At 43.9% G+C, this 17,543-nt stretch overlaps 2 protein-coding genes across 3 annotated transcripts; one reads left to right on the forward strand and one right to left on the reverse strand.

The window, feature by feature from the left end:
- The first annotated feature begins 112 nt into the window (after window positions 1-112).
- LOC147048285 (sorting nexin-18-like) lies at window positions 113-6,379 on the forward strand. Its single transcript, XM_085926559.1, has 4 exons — window positions 113-1,735; window positions 2,009-2,302; window positions 2,392-2,774; window positions 4,844-6,379. Exons 1-4 carry the CDS (start codon window positions 999-1,001, stop codon window positions 5,065-5,067), a joined length of 1,638 nt encoding a protein of 545 aa, XP_085782685.1. The 5' UTR covers window positions 113-998; the 3' UTR covers window positions 5,068-6,379.
- A 480-nt stretch (window positions 6,380-6,859) lies between these two features.
- On the reverse strand, window positions 6,860-16,777 carry LOC147048286 (chondroitin sulfate proteoglycan 4-like). 2 transcript variants are annotated; one of them, XM_085926167.1, is made up of 21 exons: window positions 16,619-16,777; window positions 15,147-15,307; window positions 14,688-15,080; window positions 14,474-14,592; window positions 14,295-14,403; window positions 12,906-14,219; window positions 12,591-12,683; window positions 11,988-12,479; window positions 11,796-11,930; window positions 11,517-11,708; window positions 11,270-11,452; window positions 11,002-11,178; window positions 10,729-10,927; window positions 10,515-10,646; window positions 10,230-10,405; window positions 9,964-10,156; window positions 9,732-9,903; window positions 9,277-9,643; window positions 9,058-9,210; window positions 8,404-8,985; window positions 6,860-8,144 (listed from the first exon to the last, which is right to left on the reverse strand). In XM_085926167.1, exons 1-21 carry the CDS (start codon window positions 16,680-16,682, stop codon window positions 7,038-7,040), a joined length of 6,513 nt encoding a protein of 2,170 aa, XP_085782293.1. In that variant the 5' UTR covers window positions 16,683-16,777; the 3' UTR covers window positions 6,860-7,037. The 2 variants fall into 2 exon arrangements, with proteins under 2 accessions (XP_085782293.1, XP_085782292.1); XM_085926166.1 differs by having other exon boundaries at window positions 9,058-9,228.
- Window positions 16,778-17,543: the final 766 nt, after the last annotated feature.

The raw sequence follows: 17,543 nt of genomic DNA on the forward strand, positions 1-17,543 counted from the left end.
AAAATGGATGGAAATTGATGTCAGTGAATTGCTAAATTAGCTGACCTCATTAAATATGTAGTATGCTCCATAAAATGTAATAAATAATCAAACTATCAGTTATTACACCCTATTGACACCATTTCTCGCGTCCTCTTTAAATCATTGTGTAATGTGACACTGGCCTCTAGCTTCCTGCCTTTGTCATTACAAATGTAATATGATTTCTTTTTAAATATATACTGCACAGCGCACATGATTAAATATTACAATGTAAAAATAATATCATAATATTAAGTGCATGTTTAACTGACAGTATTATCTCAACATACATTTGACCCAATAGATGGATCGATGGAAAGTGCTTGAAAGATTTTAAAATCTTTTGCCTTGTATTGAACTGTTATTAACCTTTGCCTTGAAATGTTGCCTTTAAAGTTTTTTTTTTTTTTTTTTGTAACTATGTGATGCCAAATATAGCTGCTTTGCTTTGATTTGCTTTGATTTGCTTGGCTTCAACATAACGTGGCGAGTTCTGTTACTTGACCAAACTTGCAGCAAACTCCGCCTCCTCGGTTCTTCTACGTGTTGGGACTTGGTGCCTTTAACTTACAAGCATCCCGGAGAGAGGAGGGCGGGGGGGGAACGAGAGGCACTTCAGTCCCCTTTTTTGGGTGGTCCGGTGAAATAAAGCAGCCGCGCAATCCACTGCTGGTCTGTCAACCTATTTTTTTTTTATATAATCAATTGGATGTCTTGTCAAGTTTTTTTCCCCCCGATCGCCAAGTTGCGCTTGGAAAGCGAATGATATTTGAAGCAGCAGCTGCTCGAGAGGAGAGGAGGTCGCTGTCGGATATCTGATAAGATTTCTGCGCTACTTTTCCTCCCCCAGTTCCGCGCAGGGATTACGCGGACAGAAAAGTTTCTGCACTGCAAACTCAATCGCGTTTCTCCAAAGATCTCGGAATGCTTGGAGGTTGCTGAGCAGTTCAAGTAAGCGAATTAAGCTTTGTGTAAGAATGGCGCTCCAGGCCAGGGTGTTGTACGACTTCCACTCGGAGAACCAAGGGGAGATCACCATTCGTGAAAACGAGCTGGTGAGCTTGTTCAGCGAGGAGGAGCTGGAAGGTTGGTTGGAAGGGAAGAACAGCCGAGGGGACGTTGGCCTCATCCCGGCCTCCTACGTGGAGATCATAAGGGACCACATCACCTCCAACAACAACAACGGGTTCTCCTCCCCCAAAGTTGTGACTCCCACACATGCCTATTCCCAGCGAGGACCCGAGGCGGGGAGCGTCGGAAGCGGCGGGGGAAGCTTCCACACCAGCCAGGGCAGCGATGACGACTGGGACGACGACTGGGATGATAGTTCCCCGGCCACCGAGACTCCAAGAAGTCTGGGGACCTCACCCTCTTCCTTGTATCCGGTGACCACCACCCTGCCGGCCCGACGTAGCAGCTCCATGCAACCTCAAGCCAAGAGCTCAGCCACGGTAGGAAGAAACCTGAATAGGTTCTCAACTTTTGTCAAGTCTGGAGGAGAGGCTTTCCTTCTCGGGGAGGCGGCAGCTTTCGTCAAAGATGGGGACAGGATTTGCGTGGTGATGGGCAAGCACGGACCCGAATGGCAAGACGACCCGTACCCCTTCACGTGCACCATCGACGACCCGACCAAGCAGACAAAGTTCAAAGGCATGAAGAGCTACATGTCCTACGGACTGACGCCCACTCACACCAATGTTCAAGTCAACCGCAGGTACCAAACACTTCTTTTTGTTGCTCGCCATTTCCTCACTTGTGAGGTTTATTTGGCTTGTGGCCTCTTCCCACTGTTGTTCTCAGCAAACGGCAAAACCAGAGCCAAGTGTAGCCTATTGGCCTCAGGAATAGCGTATTTCCTCTCGAATTCCCTCGTGCATTTTTTTTCCCTCATTGTTTCTTTGTCTTTTTTTTCTCACTCAGCATACAGTATGTTCCCCAAAGTCAGACCGTTGAGTTTCTCACACCTCCATTTCCTCGTGCCTCGCAGGTACAAACATTTCGACTGGCTGTACGCCCGGCTCGTAGAGCGATTCCCGGTCATCTCGGTTCCACATCTTCCTGAGAAGCAGGCCACTGGCCGCTTTGAGGAGGACTTCATCTCCAAGCGAAGGAAAGGCCTCATCTGGTGGATGAACCACATGACCAGCCACCCTGTGCTGGCCCGCTGCGACGTCTTCCAGCATTTCCTCACTTGCGGAGCCGACGAGAAAGCCTGGAAACAGGGCAAGAGGAAAGCAGAGAGGGATGAGCTGGTCGGAGCTAATTTCTTCCTCACAATCAGGTATGAAGAGTTTGCCGATAGTTTGACATCCCGTTTTAAAGCCGGATGGCATGTACTCAGTCACTAAAAAAATGTCCTCTTCCATCAAGCACGCCCGACGTCCCACTGAACCTTCAGGAAGTGGAGAGCAAAATCGAAGGTTTCAAGTCCTTCACAAAAAGGATGGACGAGAACATCGTAGTGGTAAACACCACTATCAACGAATTTGCACGCAAGCAGATGTCAGGATTCAAGAAGGAGTACCACAAAGTCGGACAATCCTTCAAACTCCTCTCGCAGGCGTTTGAGCTGGACCAGCAGGCCTTTTCGGGAGGTCTGAATAAAGCCATCTCTTATACCGGTGACGCCTATGAGGCCATCGGGGATTATTTTGCAGATCAACCACGCCAGGATCTGGATCCCATTTCTGATCTGTTGGATCTCTACAGAGGACACCTGGCCAACTTTCCTGACATCGTCCATGTACAGAAAGGTTAGACAATGCATGGTTTTCAAGTCAGATCTGAAAAACATATTCCAGATGTGTCGAGTTTAGTTTGGGTCATCACCTCACATAACGGAATCTATGGAGACTCCGCAGTGAGTTCTTTGGAATGATACAACCTTGGAATCCCTAATCAACCTAAATTAGGGACTGTAATTGTATCAAATGGGTACCGGTAACAAAAATTCAGTTAGACCTAATCCCAGTTCAAGCTAAGAGTCAGTAAAATAATAACGATCCTTTAACAGAACCAAAAAAGAAACGTATTGAGCTGGCGCCATCTGGCTCTTCGCCTTTATTATTCGTCTACGAAACACTTTATAGGCAACACTCCCCAAACCCCGCGACCCCTAACCAAGTACGTCATCTGTTTTCACTTATTACGAACTCAGTGAGAGCAGAAAACTGATACCCAACATCGAGACGTTTTTTTTTGTGTACCGAGAGCGCCTCGAGTGAACGGCTCCAAAACACTGCAAACACAACAAACAGGAGTTAGCTTGTTGGTTCCCCGCGGTATGGGAGGAGGGGAGCCTCCGCTGGCATGCAAAGTCCTGACGTCTGCCAAACCTGGAGGCACCGTTTCTATAGTGCGCTGAGCACTCTGTTTACTCGATACAATTCCAGCTTGAATGCCAATAGTCTCCGTTACTGACAACTCTTTCTAACTTCAGTTAGCTAGCTAGCTTGTAAGGCAGTTTCTAATACAGCAACACAGATGTTGACCTCATTCCAGTCCAGGAATGTCGAGCCTTGTTATTCCTTCTCTCTATGCTGAGTATGACCGATGAGCTCATCCACACCACGCAAACCACTTTTGACTACCTTCATTGAATGACGGATAGTTCTTGTCTTGCTCAAAAATGGCATTGCGACATGAACTTGTGATGTTAGGACCTATATCTTCCATGAGTCACTGCTGAGTAATATTAAGAATACGTCACAACCTCTAAAATCTTGTTGACCTATATGTCGCTTTGCAGCGTCAGGCCACAGGTCCAAAGGCTAACATCTGATTTGAATGAGAGCAGATTCCACGGCCTCTTGTCCAAAGTTGCCCTGAGACTGGAGGAATGCAAAATAGAGACTGCTCCATTTTTTTTTTTCTCTGGGATTAGTTTTCCCCTCCTCCTCCTCCCACTCTTTTTTTTCCTCCCTCGTCCTTTCTTCCTTCTGGTTCTCTAATTTGAAGAGAAGAGATAGACGTTTCCCACCAGCTAACGGTACAAAGAACACAGTTCAGATCACGGGCTGCTAATCGCTATGGCAGTCGAGGGGTTCAAAGTCTCGTATTATTTCATTTAATTGCATAGATAAAGTTGACGGGATGGGGAAAAAGATCATTGTGTCTTTCTTTAACAACACAAAGTCACAAAGGTCAGCAAGCCAAACAGTGAGCCGTAAACTAGCTTGCGATTTCTACAAGTTAGCCCTAAACTCTACAGTTTCTCATCTGTTTTTCATCCTTCATGTCTGCCAAAAGTGTTGTACTTCCCCTTTTAAAAGTTGAGTCACTAGACATTTTAAGGCATTACTCAGCAGAGGGTCAGGAAGGACGTCTGGGGTGCAACTTTTTTGTTGTTGTAAAGGCAGCTGTAGCAAGAAACTGTTTCTTTCTGAAGTAGATCTGCCTTAATGGCTAGCTGGTGTTAAAAGAATTAAGTTTTCACTATTGACTCCAACAGCTCTTTTTCTTTTATAAAGTTCCCTAGAGACTAGATGCTCCAAAAGATACAGCTTATTTTATTTTATGAACTAAATGACTAACTATAGCAACCTTCATTTTTGGCTAACTGTTCTCAAGCTAGCTCCTTGGCTAAAAACAGCGTTTTTCCCCTGAATAACAGTTATTGTCAAAATGCTATTTTGCACGAGTTTCTCATTAAAATCTATCTTCCGTCTCGCTTCATAAGCCAAGCATACAGTTTTCATTTCCTCATAGATTCAGTTCTTAAGAAATGTCATATTGACGTCACTTTATTTCCCGTGCGAAACAGTTTGTTGCCTTGGCAGCGAAAGCTAAAAAGTAACTCGCTTTCTCCTCCATCTTGTCTAAGGTGCGCTGACCAAAGTGAAGGACTGTCCCGCGCAGGAGGGTGACCTCCACGACCGCTGCAACATCATCTCGTGCGCCACGCTGGCCGAGATCCAGCACTTTCACCGCACGCGCGTACGAGACTTCCGAGCTCAGATGCAACACCACCTCCGAGAGCAAATTGGCTTTTTCCAAAAAATCACATCCAAGCTGCAGGACGCGCTCCAGAAGTATGACGAGCAGTAGGATGATAAAAAAGATTTGGCGGTCGGAGGCGGAAAAAATTATTGACTGAAAAGCAGAGTCCTGGACCATCATGGTGGAAAAAAAAATATACGGAAGGTGAATGATCCACTCAGCGTAATTTGCATTGTTTTGACTATAATGGCCACAAGCTATCTGCATTTCAACTGAACTGAATGTTTTAAGCATTTAAAGACTGAATAACTTTTCCATATATGGCGTGCAAAGGTATTGATTTGCGATTTCAATTAAACTATGCAGGAAATGGCATGTGGATCATTCAAACAATTCTGCTTCCATGAACTAATGGACCAATACAAAAGTAGTGCTCTACATGCCCCGCCCCTTTCTGCATCCTTCTGGAACCATAGAAAAAAATGGTGTAGTGGAAACTTACCTACACTGAGGTTGTCTTGGTCCTATCTATGATAAACAACTGAGATTTCCTCCTTGTCATCATACAAATCTCAGTTGACTAACATTACCTTTGCATGTTCCTAAAAAAAAAAACTCTGTTATTTTCTGACTGGGGAAAAAAAAAATGGGTATATGTGCGCTGTTCATTGGCCATTGGCCAGTGATGTCATTCTACTTTGACTTGCTTGTTTTTAAATGCAGCGAAGAGTCAAGGTCATGATATTTCTCTTTTACTCACACTAGTAAGGTCAGTCGGGGTAGTTTGAGAATGTTTGAAACCATATCTGCCTCTTTGTTTAAACATTCCGCATGTTCGTCTAAATAACTGATATTGTTGGCGCTTCTTCCATTCTTTCTTTTGGATACCGTATTTCAGATTTCTTTTCACATACTCTGGAATGAACCCAGTGATTTATTTCTTAAAGGGCAATTAGTTGTTTGTGGAGTTGCATATGAATTCAATGTATTACAACAGGACAGTATTTCCATAAATAAATGGATATAGGACATTATTCAATTGTGTCTTTGACTTTTCCAAAGTAAAAATCTGACGTTGTGTGTCCAGTGGCTGATATGAGACACCAGCTTTCAAAGCGTGCAGCTCAGATTACTCTTCATTATTTAGCCAGACCTCTTCCTCCTTTCTGCTTCCTTTTGATTTTCCTGTTTAACAATAAGCTATTCTTTAATCGGGCTAATGTGCACTCTTTTTTTTTTTTTTTTTATGTCTGGCTCCTGAGATGGAATTGTTTTTCTGACAAGCAGAGGCCTGTGAAACCAGATCTAAAATACACGGTCATTTATTTGTATTAAACTGTATGACAGCCCAAGTAAATAAATTAGTAATCTGTTTTTCCAAGCAGAAAAAGAAATTAACATAAACTTGAAACCGTTACAAGATGCCTCAATAAATTTTTTGTTCCAAATACTGCAAAAAATGACAATTTCTTAAAAATCAGCCATTTTAAAGTTTCTGTCTTCTTTAGAATCAAATTGAAAATGAATAAAGTTATTCTCTTTGAGAGGCTCGGGGACTTACACAGTCTTAGACTAATTGCACATAAAAACAGCATGCGCCATTCATTATTTCTAAAAATATCTTTTTATTGAAAAATAAATCTTTTACAGTGCATAGTAAGACGCGAGCATGAAGAAAAGGTAAGAAAGTTAACATTGTGCAGGGGTAAAAGCAGTTCAACTAGCAGTCACGTGAGAGCTTATCTAAGAAAATAGAGCAAAACCAAAACCAAAGTCAGTATTTACATTACTGCATATTGGGACTATTTAAAAAATAAAATTATATTGCTACATTTGACTAGACTCAGCATTTCTGTTTCTATGTGGCGAATAAAATAAACAATGAAAATCTGCTTGAAAACAAACAAATAAATACATCATTCCATCATGTTCATTACTGTGATTGTAAGTTAAGCTTGGCACAAAAAAATGCAACAAAGCAAAGCAAACTTATATTCGACAAGGCTTTGACCTGAGCACATAAAAAGCAATTATGTGGGTTTTTAAGCAAAACAGGCCCCCAAAATACCAAATGTCAATCAAACCCAATACTGGTTGCCTTGAAGCGTCGGTACGGGGGATTTAGGTCTGCGAGAGGTCTTGAATTCGACAGAGATGGCCGGTAATGAATTTCTGCCAATAACTCTTTCATTACTTTGCCAAGTTCTCAAATGTTCATCACTGCTTGTAGCCTCAGTATCAAATGGCCCCCAGAAGGTCATCCCAGGGGCCAGACTTCGCCTCCTGGGGCCTTCCGGTACCCTCGGTGACACCGGACAACTGGCAGCACCAAGCGGGGTGACCACCACAGACGGCGCAGCCACGCTTCGCTCCGACCGGCCTGAGTACGGGCTCCCCTCGGCGGGTAACTGTGCGGCGGCCAGCTCCTGAAGAAGTCGCATTCGAGCCTGCTTCTCCTTTTGGTGTCGGAACACCAGGATCAACACCACGAGAATGACAATGAGGAGTAAACAAGCCAGAAGTGGCAGGATGATGAGCAGAGGGTCCGAGGAGGGTCTAGGGAGGACCTCCACGTGAACCGGACGGGTGTCAGGGGGCTTCACCAGAGCATGTTCTGGCTCGGAGGGGGGGCGAGGCTGCGGGGGGGATTCCCGTCGCCACATTGGTTCATCCACGGCGGTCTTGGCGTGACTTCGCGTGTGATTTGCTGTGCGGTGGTGAGGTCTCGGCTTGTGGTGGGTCTTGTTGTGGTTCTTGTGTGTCAGGATGTGAGGATGCAAATCCACTTCCGCCCTGCTGGACATGGGGGTTCCCTTCCCAGTCATTCCTCTCCCCCTTCCAGTGGTTGTCTTGTTCCTTGTGGTTAGCAACGTCATCTTGTGTTCGCTACTCGCACCATCCTTTATGTTCAACCCAGGCGGGCCGTGATGCATTTGGTGGTGAGGGAAGATGGTGAAGTGAAGCTCACCTTTGGCCGGCTGAACGTTTCCGGCCTTCAGCAGGAAGACAAAAGAATCGTTGAGAGGCGTGGCGGGGGCGTGGCCCTGTGATGTCGCGAGCGAGGATTTGTTATTGGGTAGCGGGCTGTCGCTCAACGTCTCCTCGATGGCGACACGTCCTTGAACCACGTCGCGGAAAGTAAATGATTTTAAGACTTCTGGGGCTCCGTTGGGGTCATATGTCATCTGCGTACATGCAGGCACAGCAGAAAAAGTCGCGCTCAGCATCGTTAATACAAAGATGCTTTTGCTGACCTCTAGTGGCTAAGCCATTTATTACATTGGTGAAGATAATTGATTAAATTGGTAGGGGAACATTTTTTGAACTGGTCTTGCTTTGTCAATTTTTGTCAATCTATTTTCAAAAACAGTACTAACATTTTCATGCTCCAAAACACCTCAGAGCTATTATGAAATGAAAAAATATGATCAGGAGGTGCCTTACCTTGACTAGCTTTCCATGTTTGGGTGGGGACAGAACCTCAAAGACCGGATTGGCTCTGCTGATTCTCGCCAGCTCGGAGGCATCCATCATGGCTTTCCCCAGTTTGACAGCAATGCCGCTGGGGACTCTGACAGGTTCTCGCAGATAGATGAGAGGCCGCACGACTACCTTCACCGTCTGCGCGCTCACGTTTCCATACTCGACACCAGGCGCCGAGGCCGACACAGAGATCTGAAAGCTGTCCTCCGATTCACTGAGATCAGTCATATGATAGACCACACGGCCGTATTGCAGATCCTTGTGGAAGAAGGTCTTGACTTCTTGGTCGTTTATAGCGATGCGTCCGTGATGAGGGTGCGTGGTGACCGTGTAGGTAATGTTGGCCTGGTTGTGACTGTTTGTTTGAGCTGCCAACTGATTGGTCGTTAGGATCACCGCCGTCCTGCCTTGAACTAACGATAGGCCGGTGTTGTTCACAATAAAAACAGAAGGCTTGATCACCTCCAAACTGAAAATTTTGTAAAGTGGACGATGGTGTCCGTCAGTGACGTTAAAGTAGAAAATTCCAGTTGATGGCTCACCCTGGAGAAGCCAACCCAAAAAGGGTAAGGAAACAAACTACAGAAATCAATCTATAAAGAAAATACTTTTCACCTGCTGTGTAAAATGTAGCCGACCGTGGTTGACATCATACTGGGTGAACGATGTCACCGGTTCTGGTCTTTCGCCCAGCGTCAGGTAGCCGTTGTTGGGCTTGCTAATCACAAGGTAATGGAGCTCCTCTGGAGGGGTGTCGTGATCTTCAACCTGTTCTTGCAGAAGAAACTATACAGCAAATGTATTTTGTATTAAAAGATGCAAAAATGTTCCCACCTGAAGACTGTCCGGTCCAAGAACGACTCTTTCCCCAACGACGACTTTTATACTCGGGGATCTGTTGCTACTCAACGGCGGCTGATCATTGACAGGCGTCACAGTGATGTTAAAAGTGTCCGTGATTGTCAGGCTGTCCTCGACGTGGCGATTAGACACCAAGTCTACCGACGGAAGGGAAGACGAGGCCGAATAGAACGGCAACGAGGAGGAATCGGATAAGTGAGACGGAGGCGAAGACGGGGGGGCATCCAGACGGGCCACCCGGGCTTGGAAAGTGAAACTGTCACTTGTGGTCTCAGAGTCATCATGGATGTACGTGACACCAAACTCATTTAGGGCCACCTGAGAGAAATTCGGTTGCTCCCTTGAAGACAAAAATAAAGTGTATTTGAAAAATTGCCTACACTAAAGTTCACAATTAAAATAAATGAGGAATGAAGGAATTAAGGAACCTAGTGAGGTCGCGTCCTTGGATTGACAAAGCACCGTGGTGCGGCAAGGAAATAACCCGGTAGATGACATGGTAGTCTTTCTGGATCGGCTTGGGTATTTTCTCCAGGAGATTCGATGCATCGAGTTTCGATTTGTCAATTGTAACCCTGCCACCCTCTGACACCACAGCACCTGCGAGACACATTACGTTAAAACTCTCAAATTAAATTTATTTTCTTAGACAGCGTTTACCTGCATTGTTGGAGAGTCTGCTGTCATGTTGATGATTGTGACGTTTGTTTGGCTGATTGGAGATCAAGATTGTGAAGGTGGCTGGTGGCAGGAAGGCAGGAGGAGAAGACACAGTGAAAGAAAATGTGTCTTCAGCCAACCATTCCGCTGAAACCGGTTTGTTCTGCTCATACAAAATAATCCCCGAATTCACCTGGGGCATAAATGAGAACTTGACTTTAGAAGATAGAGATGAAATCTTGTTAGAGATTGGGACTGGTGTCTACCATGCTCTGTGTGAATGTAGAAATGTCCTGAGTAGAGTTGTCTAGCATGTGACGAACCAAGCGGCCAAGTTTTGGCGGAACGGTCACGGTAAACTCCACAGTGTGGTGTCTTCCGATGTCATTGGGTTCGTTGGTCACCACCTGAAGGTTTTGCTCAGAAATTGGGGTCAATGAACCTTTAGTGTGGAAAATAAAAGGATACAGCGAGTTTCAGACAAATCGTATTAAAAAATGAAATAAAACAAGATTTAATAGGATATAGTAGGCTCATAAGAGTTGCTATACCTCGGTACACCTCAATAGGATGATTTCTTTGTAGTGTTAGAACGAGGGAATGAGCTGTGGTGCTGAAGATCTGGCGAGGGGCAAAGTTCACGCCATCATTAACTTGGAAGTGGAAACCTCCGGATAAAGCACCTAAAATCAGCAATTAAAAAGTGCCAGCATCAGTATAATAACATTTGTTTATCAACCACCTCTTGAATTTTGGGAGTCTCACCACTGTGCACAAAGACCAGCTGGCCATTTTGAATATGACTTTGTGTGAAGTTCAGGATGTGTTTGGACAGGGAACTCCTCAGAGCTAGGTAGCCGTTACTGGGCGGTGTGATGATGAACTCGAGCAACTCGGGTGGAGTGTCTGAGTCCTCCGCACTTAGATCATCCGCAGAGATTTCTGTCATAGAACCCACCCAAACCTGAGAAGAACCACATGTGTGGATTTAGGAGAAGAAATAATTTAGGCCCCAAAAAATGTTGCAGCGTCGCCCACCTTCAGGCCTTGGTTGTTTATAACAACAGGTGTCTCATCATTGACAGGTGTGACATGGATGTGGACAACACGTGGAAGACTGTGCTTCTGGTTCTCCGTCTGGTTTGCCATGACGGTAAAATTGTCTCTCACAGTTTCACTGCCATCATGGATATAAGAAATGTATTCACGTTTCACCTGGGGAAATCCAAATTCATGTTGGACAAAAATAAGTATGTATCCCACACAAGATGGATTGTGAATATTCAATCTGGAGACTTGGGTGGACCTCAGTGTGCGTGAATGCCGAGATGGGCATTCCTGGGATCCGACTGTGCTCCAAATGACCGTGTCGTGGAGGAACAACGATTTGATAGAGGAAATTCATCCCTGAGAAATGATGACTGTCTATTGTGATGATGTCAGGTGTGATCGTCAGAGAGGACCCCTCATCCAAGATCAGGTCAGACACCTTTGGAATTGAACAGGACTTGTGCATTGTGCTAGCTCATGTTTACATTTTCTACAACAGTTACCTTCAGTGGCAGAAGTTTGGGAATAATGTCAATCTCCAGTCGAATTGGTCCAACCTTGGTGAGGCCATTGGTGGCCTCCAACAGAACAGAGTCGTTACTTCTGCTGCTTCCCGTAGTCCTCTGACGGTAGATGACCAAACCCTGGTTGATGTCTTCTTGGGTGAAAGAGGTTGTTGCCTCTCTTCTGAATTCCTGATTTCCAAGAGAACAAGTCAAATTTGAAAGTTTTAACTCACCAATTTCATGGTCTGCTGAGAAGTTACGGTTAATTATGTGCACCTGGAAGAGATGCCGCTGTCTTCCATTTTTTGGTCGATGCTTTTCCTGAGGCGAAAACCTTTCGACAAAGCCGAGGGTTGGAGGATGTCGGATGGTGAAGACTATCTCTGAAGCATGGCTGTCTTCATGAAACACCTGAAGATAAATAGATGAAAATGACTTCTCTTGCAATTCCTAGACTGACCGGCTTACCTCTAAATTGTTCTTGCTTAAGGCAACATCGTGCCCTTTGTCCACCACCACTGGAAGATTCCTTATGACTGTTGGTGGCCTCTGATGACTTTCGAGGTAGATTTTTATCTGCACCCCAATGTCCAGATGGACCTCCTTCCTCCAATCATCAGCCCGCCCCTCTCCATGTCTCTCCCTTGCTCTTGCAGTGATATTAAACGCATCGGATGACTCATGGCTGCCATCATGCTGATACATCAAGTTCTTCATCTCCAGATCCTCCTGGGTGAATGATAAAACGGAACCTGCCGCTGCTGCTGCTTCGCTTTTCTTAAATTGGAGGACTCCATGTTTGGGTGGAAGGAAAACTTCAAACGTGATTTGCTGTGGAGTTCGTATGTCCAGGTTGCTGAAAACGCTGAGCCTGTATAAGGTTAGAGTTGTTATGCCACCCTGCTGGACCATAAGGCCAGTGTTGTTGCTCACTTCCAGGTAAGGATCTTGGGCCTTCACCTGAATCACGGAAAGATTAATACATTAGTAAATTTACTTTGGTAAATTACTGATTTGGGGTCTTGAATTTGAGAATTGGTTTAGCCATAAAAATAAATAGAAACACTTTACCTCCATTAAGGTAGATACATAATGTTTCCCATCTGACACAAAAAGGACAAAACGACCAAAGCTGACTCCACTGTGTACAAACAGCACGTTTTTCTGTTGGATAAAATGACAAAATGAGACTGTTGAGCCATATAAAATAATTGAAAAAGTTCAATTTTAGAAGATTTGAAAGATGAGCTCAATGATTAGCTCAATGATGGTTAGGTCTGGGATCAGGTTTCCAATATTTAGACAGAACAATCAAATTCCAGTTAATGATAACAATAATAATAATCATAACTCTCCATATGCTGTATTCCAAAATGTTCAATTAACCTGCTTGAGATCTTGCTGTGTGAACTCGTAGAGTTTGTGATTGGGCGCACTGGCCAAGACCAGCTCCCCCATTGGAATCCCTCTCCGGGTGTACACCAAGCGATCATCCTCAAAGTCCGAGTCATCATCCCGGTAACAGAGGTCACTCAAAGTCACCAACCTCTGTCCATCTCGGGCCACGTGGAAAACTTTATCGACAACTCTAACAGGCCGCTGATCATTGATGAGTTGGATGGAGATGTTGACGGTGTGTTCAACTGTGTTTCTTTCCTCCTTCCTGCCATTGACTTTGTAGACCACAATTTGAAAAGCAAAAGAATCTTCTTTGGTCTCGCTGTCATCGTGGACGTACATCATCTTTTCTTCGATGATATCCTGATTGGTGAAAGCTACAATGTTGTCGTTTATGGAGGTCAAGTTGGAGAGGTCGATCCTCCTCAATAGACCGTGCCTCGGATGCGCCGTGATACTGTAGTGAACCTCGCGGTTACTGGCGATGTTGGTGAAGAGAATATTTTTCGTAATGATTTTACTTCCTCCTTCCACAACGAACATGCCTTTGTTCACTACGGTGAAGTCAGTTGACTCGGCTCTGATGTGGATTCGGAAGTCAAGACTTGAGTTGGCGAGAGTAGAAATGACCTGAAAGCTACAAATGTCTCTCGTGTCATCGGGATACTTAGCGAGCAGCTCGTACGTCACTAAGCCGTCAGTGATATTCTTCTGGCTGAAAGTGGAATCCTTTTCTAGAAGTTTATCGATGAGAAATAGCTGACCTTTCTTGGGTTCTGTTAGAAGTCTGAAATAAAGGTCACTCTCGTTCAATTTGACACCCTTGGTGATCACGTGAAAGTCTTCAGGAGTGACAACAACTTTGAGTACACCGTTGACCTCCATCTTGCTTCTTGTGACCTTAAAATGAATCCATCGTACGGCAATTGGAAACACGAGTTCTTCTGTCGCAAATGAGCCAATGCTGACATTACATCGGAAGCGGTCGGTGACATTCTGAGGCTGGATGCCACGGTAAGTGCTGACGTACCGGATCTGTTTTTGTTCTAGAAGTTTCTGAGAGAAGGATTTTGTTGGTTTCCATTTGCTACTTTGGTGTAAACGTTGGAGTTCCCCATATTGGGGCAGCTCTGTGACATGATAGAAAATCTCCACAGGCTGATCGGCATCATTAATTTGTACTGCAAGATGAGTGGTCGTGATGAGCGACATTCTGCCCTGGTTCACTTCCAGTCCGGTGTGGTTCACCAGTTTGTACTCAAGCTCCACCGCTACAATCCTCAAAACGACTGTCGTGCTGAACTGAAAAAAAGTCAGAATAGTTGTGATGCATCCAATCTTCATTTTTGCATTTCTTTTAGTGACTACAAGATTTACCTTCTGACCATCGCTGACCCTGAGTGCCATTCTGGAGGTCGACACCCCCGTGTGGACAAAGCTAATCTTACCCTCTTCCAGATCATGCAGGGAGAACACTTTAATAACCCTGGAGAAAGTATACCAACATATTTTGCAAAGACTTTGGACTAGATTGAAAATCCACAAATCCAACCAACCTGTCAGGGTGATCTTCATGTTCAAGATGTCCGGCCTCCACAAAGTTTCCCATGGAATTGAAGACCAAGTCGGCTTGACTGCTATCAGGGTCTGATACGTTCATCATATCTCTTGTCAGCTGGGAATATTGGCGATGTATACGTCAGTCGTTCAAGTTTGATCAGATCATCACGTGCTCGCTAGAATTTTGTCCAGGAACTGTTTGATGCCTACCTGCCGTTTGGTATTTTTAAGAATATTAAAAATATTTCCACGTGGCAGGCTGAGAACCGGCGCATCATTAACAGGACTGATGTTGATGTCAAAGCGGTACCGGTGATGCTCCCTCAGATGCGCAGGAAGCTCCTTGTTGGAGCTTGAGAAGATGGAGAACGTAAAGTAGTCACGGGGATCCTCTGAGCCCCCATGAACGTACATAACTCGGCCCTGCCAGAGGTCAAGCATGCTAAAGGTGAAGTCCGTCTCCTCTCCCTGGACTGAGATTGCTCCCTCTTTGGGATCTTCAGGACTGGGGTCAAGTTGCAGGTGGCCGTGAACTGCCCGTTCCTCAATCCGGAACATAAACTCGGATGGATGCAAACCCAACTTCGTAAAATCAAAATTCACCTGAAAGATTTGAACAATTGGTTTAGTATCTATTTATTAGGGAAAGACAGAAGACAGTTAAAATACCTTGATATGCTTGGGCTCCAACGGTGCCCAGCTTCCTTCTGCAACCTTGAGGCTTCTCAGTAACAAGACATTGGAGTCGTCGCCATCACTTTGCGTCGTCAATGTTTTCAAGGGAGCTTCCGCTGTCTGCAGCTGGGTGGCGTTGTTGTCATAGAATGACACTGGAACGATATGAAAAGAGACATTCTCGAATGATCGTATATCTTGTATTGTGTGGTTTACCAGATATTAGCTAAAATGGCTAAAACTGCATATGCTAACACTTCCTGGTCAACTTTAAACTAACGGACTTGGTCTGAGTGCTAATATCCTTTATTGATTGGGCCTGTCAATGTGCTGGATGCTTTGCACTTTTTACCTGGAATCCAAATTCAATAACGGCAGCTAATGCACTCTGGAATGGGCCATCCGAATAGTTGTCTGCCGCTAATTAGTTGACCCAAATTGGACTTTTAGCTGACGAAGATTGTGGCCTGAATTGGACTTAGCAGGTTTAGAGCAGAATGACAAAATATGTTGATTTTTGCAGTTGTGGGGTAGAAATGCACCACATCATATTCGAGCTATTTTTTTAGATTAACAAAATATTAGAATCATCTATGCATTTTACATATTACATCACGCCATTTTCAACACGAGCAATGTATTCCTTTCGGGTTGCCGATGTGTTTAACATGAACACATTTGTAAAGACCAATGCGGACTTGGACTATATTGATTTGACCTAAAACGCATCGGTAATGGACCGATGCTGTCCATTAGACACTGTGAATGTGGGTCAACTATGAGCATCCTGAGTAGGTCACCAGGCAATCACGGGGTAAAATTTTCTTCCGTCCAGAATACCTGAGAATTTACAGAAATACTCGGACAATAAACAAAGTCCACACAGGTGGGCCAAGACTCGAACCCTGAACCTCTGAACTGTTAGTCAAATATGCTAACCATTATTTCACCATGTTACTTATGACTGACAGAACCACTCAGTCAGCAAACTGAGCTAGCATGCTTGTCGCCTCAAAGCTTATAAAACTCTAATCTTCTATTGTGTGGATTACCGTATTAGTAATGGAACAACACTCACACACCTCTAATTATAATTTTTCCTACCGTCCATACAAGTAGTAAAATAATTGGAAACAGTGAGGGGAGGTTGCTCTTGGCACCAATTTTTTTAAATTTGTAATTTTTCAAATGTTGCAGTCGGATTTAAAAAATTTAATTAATTTATCTTAAGAATTAGGATTCCTAGAAATGACCTTCTTTCTAATGTGAAATGACAGAACAAAGTCAAATGTTGAAAAAAAATGTAATCAACTAAATGTAAATTTCAAGAGCAATCTGCAAGTGTGGGTTATAAAACAATAAGGGTCTTACAACTGACCCTAAAACAAGAAATCTACATTGTTTGACATACTTTCACAGTGCAAAACTAAAGGTCAAATAGACATGATGCTTCTCTAACACCTTACCTGCATAAACTTGTCCTGTGGAAATGAGCAGGAGCAGAAGCAGCTCAGCCACTAATCGTCCCATTGTTACTTGCGCTTTAAAAAGTCTCAAATAAATGCAACGTCTGCTTTCTTTGTAGTTTAGTCCATCGTTGATGTCTTTGCATGTTATTTGCAGAGTGACAGTCTTGTCAATCTGCTGGATTTGTATTACTGCCTCAAAAAAAAAAAGGGGGGAAAGAGTACCTGTGCTTGTGGGCGTCACCGTGCCAAAAATATTCTCGTTATAGCGTATGTAGTGCCGCATATGACCACAAGGGGACAGGGTTATCCCAAATACTGAGAGCACCAAAATCCCAACCAAAAATTGCAATTATTTTTGTGTTATTCTTCTTTGCATTGTAGATTTATTTTTTTAATATTAAATCACGAATTATTGATGTTAGATGACAAACATTATGTTAGCTATCTCTAAAATATTAACTGAATGGCAAACCGCTAGGTGGTGCTGTTAACAATATCTTGAAGATTTAACAGATTCAGTGACAAAAAGTAATTAGGTACACAGTAGCAGGTCAATATTTTTTTGTTTATTTTTATTCTCATGATAGACTAAAACAACAAACAAGAATGATAATTATTAACCAAAATCACCTTATTTTTTATTTTTTTTTACAAAATTAATTAAAGCACACTCAGCTACAACAAACAGTCTTAAGATTGGTCAATTGTTAGATATCGACAATTTTCCCATGTCAGTTCATAGCGTTTGATTAACCCAAAACAGCCTCCAACTGACACGAATAAAGGATTCAAATGTACAAAAACTATTTGTAAAAATCATAATAGCAACAAGCTTCAAAAGAGAAAGTGAAAAAGGGGGAGCCCTCCAGCACCTGATGCTGTTAAGTTTCAGCTTGAAGGAGTACGTGCCATTAAAAGCTCT

Source organism: Syngnathus leptorhynchus, chromosome 12 (assembly GCF_054491065.1).
Source record: "Syngnathus leptorhynchus isolate UIUO chromosome 12, UIUO_Slep, whole genome shotgun sequence".
Taxonomy (NCBI): Eukaryota; Metazoa; Chordata; class Actinopteri; order Syngnathiformes; family Syngnathidae; genus Syngnathus; species Syngnathus leptorhynchus.

Coding starts and splice junctions, on each gene's coding strand:
- LOC147048285 (XM_085926559.1), top strand. CDS start 999: ATGGCGCTCCAGGCCAGGGTGTTGTACGACTTCCACTCGGAGAACCAA. Junction 2,303..2,391: donor AATTTCTTCCTCACAATCAG/GTATGAAGAGTT, acceptor TCTTCCATCAAG/CACGCCCGACGTCCCACTGA. Junction 2,775..4,843: donor CATCGTCCATGTACAGAAAG/GTTAGACAATGC, acceptor ATCTTGTCTAAG/GTGCGCTGACCAAAGTGAAG.
- LOC147048286 (XM_085926166.1), bottom strand. CDS start 16,682: ATGGGACGATTAGTGGCTGAGCTGCTTCTGCTCCTGCTCATTTCCACA. Junction 15,308..16,618: donor CACAGGACAAGTTTATGCAG/GTAAGGTGTTAG, acceptor ATATCGTTCCAG/TGTCATTCTATGACAACAAC. Junction 9,229..9,276: donor TTGGACCGGACAGTCTTCAG/GTGGGAACATTT, acceptor TTTGCTGTATAG/TTTCTTCTGCAAGAACAGGT.